The sequence below is a fragment of the Fukomys damarensis genome, unplaced genomic scaffold, assembly GCF_012274545.1.
Source record: "Fukomys damarensis isolate Sample0158 unplaced genomic scaffold, DMR_v1.0_HiC HiC_scaffold_17, whole genome shotgun sequence".
Lineage (NCBI taxonomy): Eukaryota > Metazoa > Chordata > Mammalia > Rodentia > Bathyergidae > Fukomys > Fukomys damarensis.
The window spans coordinates 24,557,977-24,568,797 of record NW_022900929.1 but is presented as its reverse complement, the minus strand read 5'-3'; the positions used below and the strand labels follow the sequence as shown (position 1 = coordinate 24,568,797).

Genomic DNA, 10,821 nt, shown 5'->3' with positions numbered 1-10,821 from the left:
AGTTTTAGGAGACTGGGAGTGAGGGAATTGCTCAAGGGACATTCAGCAAAGCTATATGTGAGGAGGACGAAAGCTGGGCCCTCAGGTGGCAGGAGGTCAGATGAGAGAGCTGCACGCTGGCCTCCTGGCTGTGGTGCGAGGGTCCTGACTCTGGCCGCTCTAAAGGTCTGGAGGGGTAGTGGGTGTCCAGGAGGTCAGGGGGATGACAGGGCTGAGCCACCTGCTTCTTTCCCTCAGCCCTGTGCCCTGGGACTGAGCTGGGGCCCAGACTGGCTAAGAAAGACAACAGAAAAGGTGAGAGGATAGGCCAGCGGCACAGTCCCGGAGGAGAATGGACTCAGGGGAAAGAACCAGGAGAGGCTGCAAAAGGCCAAGCCCACCCTGACTGCACCTCCCGGGGGCTGGAGGTTGGGCAGGGCTGCCCTGCCAGAACATTCCTGACGTGGCACACCCTGGGCAGCCGGCCAGGAAACATCTCTGTCAAAGGGCCGGAGTTCCACCTCACCCGCAGATTCCACGTGATCCCAATCGTGGAAAGGAACTGCTGGATCCGTATGCATGAGTTTGTTTTCATTTTGTTTAACATGTTTGCTAAACTGGGTTCCAGGGAGTGAATCCCTCCTACAAACTGCAAGTTCCCTCACACCTTCCACACTTGGGACCAGCGTTGCTAACCCAGCAGGTGAAGACATTTTCCTTTAAATGTGCTGTCCTCTCATGACAGCGTGAGGCCTAGTCATGCATGGATCAACTGGTATTTCCCTCCACCTCCTTCCTCTCTTCCCCTTCTACCCATTTCTTCACTCTGAGCTACGCCCCCCCGCCCCTTTTTAATGTTCCGTTTTGAGAAAGGGTCTCATTAAGTTGCCCAAGCTGGGCTAGAACTTGTGATCCTCCCGCCTCAGCCTCCCATACTTGGGGGATTACAGGTGTGCACCACCACACCAGCTCCACTAGGACTTCTGAGAATTGTCCATTCATGTTTCTTTGCCAATTTTATTAGATCAGAGTCTCTTATCTATAGTAAATTTTATTGCTTCCCCTTTTTAATGTTATATTTGTTTTAAAATTTTTATTATGTTAATTTCAAAATGTCACATTAGGGCTGGGGATTTAGTTCAGTGGTTCTGCTGCCTGCCTCGCAAGCACAAGGACCCAAGTTTAATCCCCAGTACCAAAAAAACAAACAAAATATGTCACATTAAAAAGTGAACCAGTTTGTCTTTTGACAAATTTTTAAACACATTTTAAATTTGTATGTGGTTCACTTTTATCATTCTTTTCCTTTAGTATTTCCAAGTTTATTGTGATACTAGTTCTTTTTCCAGTACGGCTTTGGTTTCTTTTTTAGATTTAAATGTTTGATCCATCTGGAATTTATTTGGTGCTAAGCAGTAAGGGGACTGTGCCAATTTCTATTTTTCCAAAGGGCTGGCCAGCCGTCCCAGCGTCACTCGCCCAAAAAAATCTTCCACGAGCCTTGGAGGCGACGGCCTGAGGAGCCCACGCGGACCCTGCGGAACCCAGGAATCCTAAGGATCCCACGCAGGGCGGTGTACCGGGTAGGGAGCCATCGGCCGGGCCCGGCCAACAACTGGCGGTGGGTAGTACAGTCCGCCCCGGAGGACGAAGCCACGCCCCAGGCCGAGGCCCCGCCCACCACCTCTCCTTGCCTACCCCTCCTGCGCTCGGCCTCTCCTAGAGGAAAATTTAAATAGAAGGCGTGTCCGTTATCTTATTTGCATAGAGGCGGGTCCACTTCCCTAGCCTTCAGGCTTCCGTCCGTCCGCCTTCTTTTGAGCTTCCGTCCGCCTTCCTTCCGCGGAGCCGAAGAGCCACACGAGTCCACGCTCAGATGCTTCCAAAGCGGCGGCGAATGCGGGCCAGGTCTCCGGGCTGCGCTGACGCCTTCTGCTCACCGTCTTCGGCTCTTTTCCCCGGCGTCGCTATCTACCTGGCCGAGCCGCGCATGGGCCGTAGCCGCCGGGCCTTTCTCACACGCCTGGCGCTGTCCAAAGGTTTCCGCGTCCTGGACACCTACAGGTGCGCGGTCCCCAGGACCCGGTGTTCTGCGGGCGCCCGCTGCGCGAGGTGCGGAGTGAGACCGCCGCCCGGTCCTCCCTGCGGCCTTGGGATGAAAGTTAGACCTGGCTTTTCGCATCGCTGTCTTCCTCCCGCCGCGACTTCCTCTTCCGTGAAGGGTGCCGTTTATTAGGGCCAGGGGTGTCCTGCAGCAACACTGAAACTCAACCCAGGATTTCGGAGAGCCGCACCCGGCGGCTGCCCACTGAGAACAGCCTTGAGATGGGAGAGCGAATGGTCTTGGGACCGGTGCTCCGTGCAGCCCTTACTTACTTTCAAGTTAATTAAACGTTCCTAAGGGGCAGTAGTATATCAGACTCACCTGAGAGAAGTTAGCTAGACTATTAGAGTGTAGCGGGGCACTGTTTTACAACAGCCCTACAATATATGCTCTTTTGCTTTATAAAGGAGAGGAGACCCTATTTGCCCAAGAGTGTGCAGCAAGTTTTGCAGAACTAGGGTTCAAACAAAAGCAGGCAACTCCATACCTGCCCTTAAACCCGGAGGTGAGATGAAGACAACCTGGCTTTGGCCTCTGGGACGCTCCTATGTCTGAGGCGGGGAGAGGGACAGACATTAACAGTGAGGTTGTCCTCAAGAGCTTACCTGGGGCAGAAAAACACAGTTTTGTTTTCCTGGTCCTGGGATTAAACCCAAGGCCTTTGTACTGAGCTACCTTCCCAGCCTTTTAAAATTTTGAGACAGCCTTCGTTGTCCAGGCTGGGCTCAAATTTGCAGTCCTTCTCGCTCACGTTAGGGTCAGCGTTAGGTTTAGATGTAGTGTGCTCCACACTACCTGGCAGAATCACAGTTCTGAGAGTGATAGAGGTGTTCATCCCCAGCAGGAGGGACTGGGCTTCCTACAGGTGACATTTGAAGAATGAAGGGTAGTCACTATGCAGGGCAAGTCAAAGGCTCACAGGTATTGAGAGGAGCAGGGTGTCCCCCCACCAAGCCTCATCCTCTTCCTCTCCCTTCGCCAGCTCCGAAGTGACTCATGTGGTGATGGAGCAGACCTCCGCGGAGGTGGCTGCCTGCTGGCAGGAACAGGCGGCTGCTCCTCCCCTAGGATGCCCCCGCCCAGCTCTGCTGGATATCAGCTGGTTCACAGAGAGCATGGCAGCTGGGCAGCCTGTGCCTGTGGAGAACCGGCACTGCCTGGAGGTGAGCTGGTGCAACCTGGTGGTGAAGCAGGAGTGCCTGTGTGTCCTCCAGAGGATGTGGACAGTGGGGGCTCCGACCAGACCACCAGGAGACCCTGAGAAGCCAGTAGAGGCACTGGCAGGGGCTGGGCCATTCCAGCATCTGTCCTCACCACTTGGAGTCCACTTCTTTTTAGCATCTTCAGACCTTTATCCCTCACTAAGTGAATGACCTTCAGGATTCTCAGGAGCTGGGCTGCCTGTGCTAAAGTTCTCTCTGTGCATGTAAACCTGAAGCAGAGGCCAGCTCTTAACCTCCAGCACCTCAGTGTCCCTGCCCACTTGGCCGTGAGGATTTGGTGAGCTGGAGCACATGCAACATGTGGGGTGGCAGCGAAAGTTCTCCACAGGGTTTGGCAGATGTCGCTGCTATTGCTCTGGCCTGAAGAGCCCCCTCTACAGTCTGTTCTGTAGGCAGGTGCCTCCCTCTGCCCCACCTCCCTCTCAGAGTTGGCTGCCTCTGTCCTGTGGGCCCTGAGGGTCCAAGGTGAATGCCCAGAAGAGGCCAGGGTCCTGCCTGGCTCCTGCCAGCCTTGCAGCCTCATCATGACCCATACATCTCCCTTCCTCAGGTGGCTGAGCCCAGGAAGGAGCCCTCAACCCCAGCAGTTTTGATGCCAGCCTATGCCTGCCAACGTTCCACACCCCTCGTGCACCACAACAGCAGCCTCTCGGTGAGCTCCGTGAGCAGGTCCTGCCCTAGGAGGAGCTCAGCATGGGTGATATGGTAGATGGGGGTTCACCAAGGGTCTGCTTTGCAGGAGGCCCTGGAGACGCTGGCAGAGGCAGCAGGCTTTGAAGGCAGTGAGGGTCGCCTCCTCTCCTTCCGCAGATCAGCCTCAGTGCTCAGGGCCCTGCCTTGGCCTGTCACAGTGCTGAGCCAGTTGCAGGGGCTGCCACACTTCGGAGAACATTCCTCTAACATTGTCCAGGTCAGTGTCTGCCATGCTGAGCAGGGTGTGTGGGGTGAGAGAGTGGAGCTTCTGTTTTCAGAGCCCAGCAGGGAGGGACAGAGCTGCCCCAAGGCCCTCAGTGCTGAGGACTCAGCAGGGAGTCGCTGGCCTTGGAGTCCTCGTCCTCATGGGTGCCAGCTGCCCAGGACAGTGGAAGACAGCAGCACCCTGATTGTAAGGTTTTGAGAACTTGACCCAGGGCACTGCCTTTCGGTGTACTTTCACATCAAGAACACACAGTGGTAAAAGACGCTTTTAAGTGAAACCATGCATGCTTTGAAAGCAAATGTTTATATCTCCTGGGCCTGACATCCATCTGCAGGAAGACCCATGTTACCTTCAGCCTCAGCTGCTGTTTGTGATGCTGCAGCTCTGACCCTGGACCCCTGCTGCCCACGTTCCTCGGCACAGTGTCCGTTGCTGAGTCCCTCTGGACCCCAACACTACAGGCATCCCAGCAGGGTGGGAGGGGATCACCCTGTCCCTGGGCCCCTGTGCCACCCCCAACTGCTCATTCTCTTTCTCTCCAGTCCCAGGGGCTTAGAGTTTTGCTTTTATCTTCTCCCCAGGAGCTGCTGGAGCGAGGAGTATGTGAAGAGGTGGAGAGGGTTCGCAGCTCTGAGAGGTACCAGACCATGAAGGTGCGCAGGCAGGTGGGACCCTGGCAGGGCCACAGCACAGTCTGCAGCACACGTGGGGTGGAGGTGGGGGACGCTGACCCAATGCTGAGGTCAGAGGAGGTCTTGGCAAGGAAAGGGCAGCTGAGCTGACACCTGATACACACAGGACCAACAAGTGGAGAAGCCTACATGAGCACACGGAATTTTCTAGAACACTCAGCACCATCTGTTTGGGGGTTTGTTTTGGGGTTTTTGGGGTTTTTGGTTTTTTGGTTTTCCCAGTAGTGGAATCTGGGGCCTTGTGGACACTAAGCAAATGCTGTGCCACTGAGCTAAACACCCAGCCCATTTTACTTTTCTGTTTTTTGAAAGGACATCACTAAATTGTCCATGCAGGCCTTGAACTTGCAATCCTCCTGCCTCTTCCTCCAGAGTGACTGACTAGGATCACAGGTCTGCCATCAGGCCTAGCTAATCTCAGTATTTTTGGGGCATTGGGGATACCGGGGATTGAACTTGGGATCTTGCACTTGTGAAGCAGATGGCAAAACCACTGAGCTAAATTCCCTGCCCAAGCTCAGTATTTTTAAAGTCAGGTTTCAATGGCCAAAGTGACAGTGGCCTGCCTCATGTTATAGATTCAGAAAATCAGGGAGAAGATGGCCTAGCAAAGCCCAGAAAGGGCAGGGCTATAGCCACTCTTTCCTCCTCTTGTGATACGCATCAGTGTCCCTGCTGCAGGAGAGGTGGCCACACATGTAGCCTCCGCCACTGCATGGCTGCTGGGGAGAGTGAGTGGCTGGCTCAGGCCAGGTGACAGGCTTGGCTCAGGGCCCCTGGACCAGTTAGCCACTCCCACACCACCTCTGTGTGGGAAGACAGCAAAAGCAGCCCCTCTGCTGTACAGAATTCTGGGTGGCGGGGAGTGGGCTCCCCTTAGCACTCCTGCTGAAACCACCTTCATGTACTGTGTGCTGAGAGCCACGCAGCAAATTCTGGCTGCATGGGAGCAAGAAAGGGGCTTCCAGATGGGCGGAGCTGCTCACCCAACTTCTTGGTCTTGGGGTAGCACAACTTCCGGTTCAGTGGTTCAAGTGGACTGGGCTGGCTGACCTCAGAGTTGCACCTTTGCCCTATGGCCTGGGCCCGCAGATACATCTGCTTGGAAGTGTCATGCTCACCCACCATCTGTCCTTTGTCCACACAGCTCTTCACCCAGATCTTCGGGGTCGGGGTAAAGACCGCTGACCGGTGGTACCGGCAAGGGCTGCGTACCCTGGACGAGCTCCGCGAGCAGCCCCAGAGACTGACCCGGCAGCAGTGGGCAGGTGCGCCCCACAAGGTCGCCCTGCTTCCCAGAGCCCTCAGCACCTCTGCCTGTGGGGCAGGGGCAGCCTGTGTGAAGGAGGCTCGGTAGCAGGCAGTAGTTGTGGCTGAGGCACGGAGGTGGCAGGAGCCCATGTTGCAGCTCCTGTGAGGCCCAGGCCTGTCCAGTGTGATGTGTGAGGCCCCAGGTGCTCTGGGATGATAAAGAACACCAGCTGCCAGGTTCCCTGAGCCTGGCTTTGAGTTCCATCTTCTTTTACCACATAGGTGACCATGAGCCTGAGACTGAGCACTGGGAGTGTTGGCCACCTTCTCTGAGGTGGGGAGGCTGAGCGTGGCTGCCACACGCTCCTCTGTAAGCCAGGCAGGGGCGGGTGTGGAGCACACACTCAGTCCATCTCCCACCGATGGCCAGCTCATTCCTGTCCCTGGCTGCTGCGGCTCAGGAGGCGGGTGGGATGTCCCCCAGTCCCTCTCCCTGGGGCTGCATGGCGCTGCTGCTTCTCACAGGCAAACCTCTCCTGAACGGCCTGTGGGAGGTTCAGCGACAGCGGGACAGGTGGGAGGCAGGAGGAGGCTAAAGGCAAGGTGGCTGGGCCACCTACTTTCCATCCTTTTTTGGAAGGCTGTGGGGATTCTGGAGATCAAACCCAGGACCTTCACACTGAGCTCCAACCCCAGCTCCTTGTTTTATTCTGTATTTAGTGACCGTCTCACCAGGTGGCTGAGTGGCCAGGCTGGGCTAGAACTTGAAGTCCTCCTGCCTCATCCTCCCAGAGTGCTGGGATTACAGGCATGCGCCACCATGTGTAGCTTCCTCCCATCTTCTGACCATGTCTTGGTCACACCTTTGAATGGAGAAACTGTCAACTCTGCATCCTTCTATTTGACTCTACTATAGTTTTGCAAGCTATTACCTTTGTTACCTTTGCAGGGCATGGGGTAGTGTGCACAGGGAATCTTCCACTTCTTTCAATGGAATGTGAGTCTACAGTTACATCAAAGTAAAAGCTAGTATGTAAGGTGGGTGCACTGATACACACCAGTAATCCCAGTACTCTGGGAGGCTGAGGCAGGAGAATCACAAATTCTAGCCCATCCTGGGCAACTTAGAAACTTAGCAAGACCCTGTCTCAAAATTTAAAAAGGATGTTTGGATGCAGCTTAGTGTGAAGGTCCTGAGTCTGGGCTCAATCCCCAGTACCGAAAAACAAAGCAAGGCACTGATATGTACCTGGGGAGGGCTGGGCCACTGAGCACCTGCATGGGGAGCTGAGGCCCAGTGGGGCAGTGTGCGGGTCACGTGGGCCGGGGCAGGCCTCGTGAGGTTGTGTGGCGGCTGCCTGCAGGGCTGCAGCACCACCATGACCTGTGTACCCCTGTGGGGCGGCTGGACGCCAAGGCTCTGCAGCAGCTGGTGGAGGCCGCCGTGGGACGGGCCCTGCCTGGGGCCACAGTCACACTGACCGGCGGCTTCAGGAGGTAAGGGCCCCAGTGTCCTGGCTGGACTCCAGGCCTGGGCCCAGCGAAGGGACCTGTGTGTGGACACTGAGGGGACTCCCAACCCTCTAAAGGGACCCAGCCCGTGCTGACTCCCAGCACCACCCCACCCTGCAGGGGGAAGCTGCAGGGCCATGACGTGGACTTCCTCATCACCCACCCTGAGGAGGGCCGGGAGGCGGGGCTGCTGCCCAGCGTGATGTGCCAGCTGCAGAGCCAGGTGAGCGCTCTGGGCCCTGGCGGGTGAGCCATGCCCACACTGCAGCGGAGCTGGGACACCTGCTCTCCCCGCAGGGCCTCGTCCTGTACCACCAGCACCAGCGCAGCCATTTGGGGGACCCTGGCCACCTAGCTCAGCAGAGCCACACCATGGATGCCTTCGAGCGGAGTCTCTGCATCCTACGCCTGCTGCAACCCTCCGGGGCAGCCTGGAAGGCTGTGAGGGTGGACCTGGTGGTCGCCCCATGGAGCCAGTTCCCTTTTGCCCTTCTCGGCTGGACTGGCTCAAAGGTGGGCCTGGGCTGGCCACCCTGAGGTGCAAGCTCCCCCGGTTCCCTCCTGCCCCCCCCAGTGGCCACTGCATCCCAGCCAGTCCCACTGAGGCACACACTTCCCTGCAGCTCTTTGAGAGGGAGCTGCGCCGCTTTAGCCGGAAGGAGAAGGGGCTGTGTCTGAATAGCCATGGGCTGTTCCACCCAGAGCAGGTACGTGTGGGAGGGGGGTGGAGCCCTCACGCTGCCCAGAACCCAGTTCCAGGCCCAAGTCCCAGATCCCGGCCCCGGCCAGCCTGTCTCAGGGTGGCTGTGCACCATGCGTGGGTGCCGCGGAGCATGGCCCGGCCACTGATGCCCCTCTCCTGTTGCAGAAGACATGTTTCCATGTGGCTTCGGAGGAGGACATCTTCACACACCTGGGCCTGGCATACCTGCCCCCGGAGCAGAGGAATGCCTGACCCCGTGCTGCCTGCGCCTGCCCTTACTGCTTGAACCCATGACCGCTGAGCATCTTCATGCAGATGTGCTGCTGCCCTGGTCTCACCTTTGGGGCACAGCTGTGGACACTGGGCCGGCTGGCCTACCCACGCCCCATGTGTGTCATGGCGCTGTGGTGGGGCTGCACCATCCACCGAGGCCCAGTGACCATGTCTCCTGAGGCCCCTGCCCCTGCTGTAGCCAAGAGGTGGACCAACAGGTGCCCTGCTGGACCAAGAGGACCGCTATGAGGTGTGGGCATATGGAGGGGACTGAGGCCAAGAGAACTTCAGCCCCAAGGCGTCCTGCTTCTGCCTCAGGCCTACCTCAGTGTTCTTAAAAACAGGCCACCGCACTGCAGCCGTACCAACCCCAGAGCTCTCACAGTGTGGGGAGCTGGTGTCCTGCCCCCTAGCCAGCTCACCCACGTGCCCTTCTTGCGCCCCTGGCCCAGCACCACCCACCCATCTTATGGTTCCTCATGGGCTTCAGCCCCTGCGGCAGCCTCTGTCCCCTCTGCAGGGCCAGTGTTCTGCGCGGTGCTCTGTACATCCCCAAGCATAGTGGCCTTGGGTCGCCCTTGCCATATTGTGCACCAAGAGCCCACTGTCCCCACCTTCTCCAGGTCCTAAGGCACCTTGCCAGGTGAGGGCTTCCCAGACCAGTCACCCACTGCATTGAAATATTTTGAAAGTTAATGTGCAATAAAAACATACTATTTCTGAGCATAGTTTTATGAGTTTGAATACATGTAGAGACTTGTCACCTGCCACCATCAGGACACAAGTCTGTCCCTTAAATGTTCCCTGTGCTGTCACATGGTGGCAGTGCTCCCCTACCCTACAAAGGCACAGAAGTGGAACCAGTTTATCCACTCTCTCCGTCAGCATAATGCCTGTGAGGTTTGTGCAGGCTGCTGACTGTATCCTCTTCCTTGCTCCGTAGTATTCCACACCATGGCCATTCCACAGTTTGTCCACTGAAGGAGGTTTGGGTGGTTTCCAAGGTGTAGTGATTAGAAGCAGAGCTGACCGTGCACCAGTTTCTGTGTATATGCTGCCAAAGCGAGCACACCACCGGTATCTTTGTAGACATATGCTTTCACTTCTTGGGTAAATAGCAAGGCATGGGATTTGTAAGCAAGCCACACTGTGATCTAGAATGTGTCATTTTGCAGCTGGCCAGTGGTGCCACCCATACAAGCTGGACATTTTGGCAGCAGTCACTATACCCTCAGCACTCCATACTGTCAGTGCTGATTTTAGCTCTTCTAGTGACCCCAAAGCAGTAGCTCACAGGTTTTTCTTTTTGGTAGGGCTGGGACTGGAGCTGGAGCCTCATGCGTGCTAAGAGCATACTCTACCACTGAGCTATGTCCCCAGCCCATTTGGGATGGTTTGCTTTCCTTTTTTAATAGAGCAGTTTTTATTTTCACCCACTTTGGCATAAAGAGGTTTTCGGTCAAATCTTTCCAGTGAAAAATGGAGAACACGAAACTCAGCCTCCAGCCACCAGCACTGGCTGTCAGGTCCCAGGTCCCCTGCTCAGGTGCTGAGGTGGTGGCCTTCCTTCCTTTAGTGGTTTATGCTGCTCCTGCTTGCCTGAGTGCATCTCATTGCTCTCTGGCAGCGCCAGCATCCTGTGAGACCAACTGTCTTGCACTCTTGCTGTGCCTGGATGTCACTGATACATTCTGTGTGTTCTACCCATTCTTTTGCAGAAATATCGTGTCTGCCGAGCAGGAATCTTGCAGGGCTGTTCAGCATTTTCCTTTGTCACCTGGCAATCAATGTTAAGGTCCAGCTTTTATCTTCTCCTTTTTTCTTGGGTGGGGGGCAGTGCTGAGCACCCAAGCCAGGGCCTTGTGCATGCTAGGCAAGGTCTCTATCACAGAGCCTGAGGCCCAGCTTTTTCTGCACATAGAGTAAGGCATGGCACCTTGCACAGTGCTCTTGTCTTCATGTGCTAACAGTGCCCGCTGCCCGCTGTGGTCTAACAATATTGAGCATCCCTCACCAGCTCTTGCTATCTGTGTATCCTTTTGGCAAAATGTGCCAAGTTTTTTGCCTTTCTTTTTCCCCTAGTGCTGGGGATAAAACTAAGGACCTTAGAGCTATCGCAAGTCTTATCCTTTTTTATTTTTCATTTTGAGACTAGCTCTCTCTAA

At 55.9% G+C, this 10,821-nt stretch overlaps 1 protein-coding gene across 3 annotated transcripts; it reads left to right on the top strand.

Annotated features, from left to right (window-relative positions):
- Nucleotides 1-1,736: 1,736 nt before the first annotated feature.
- On the top strand, nt 1,737-9,374 carry Polm (DNA polymerase mu). Of its 3 annotated transcripts, XM_010624942.2 has the most exons (12): nt 1,737-2,043; nt 3,066-3,246; nt 3,857-3,958; nt 4,046-4,216; nt 4,807-4,878; nt 6,065-6,185; nt 7,118-7,165; nt 7,533-7,665; nt 7,801-7,903; nt 7,978-8,193; nt 8,304-8,387; nt 8,549-9,374. In XM_010624942.2, exons 1-12 carry the CDS (start codon nt 1,856-1,858, stop codon nt 8,633-8,635), a joined length of 1,506 nt encoding a protein of 501 aa, XP_010623244.1. In that variant the 5' UTR covers nt 1,737-1,855; the 3' UTR covers nt 8,636-9,374. The 3 variants fall into 3 exon arrangements, with proteins under 3 accessions (XP_010623244.1, XP_010623245.1, XP_033620807.1); XM_010624943.3 differs by lacking the exon at nt 7,118-7,165 and having other exon boundaries at nt 1,738-2,043; XM_033764916.1 differs by lacking the exon at nt 7,118-7,165 and having other exon boundaries at nt 1,738-2,091.
- The last annotated feature ends 1,447 nt before the right edge of the window (nt 9,375-10,821 follow it).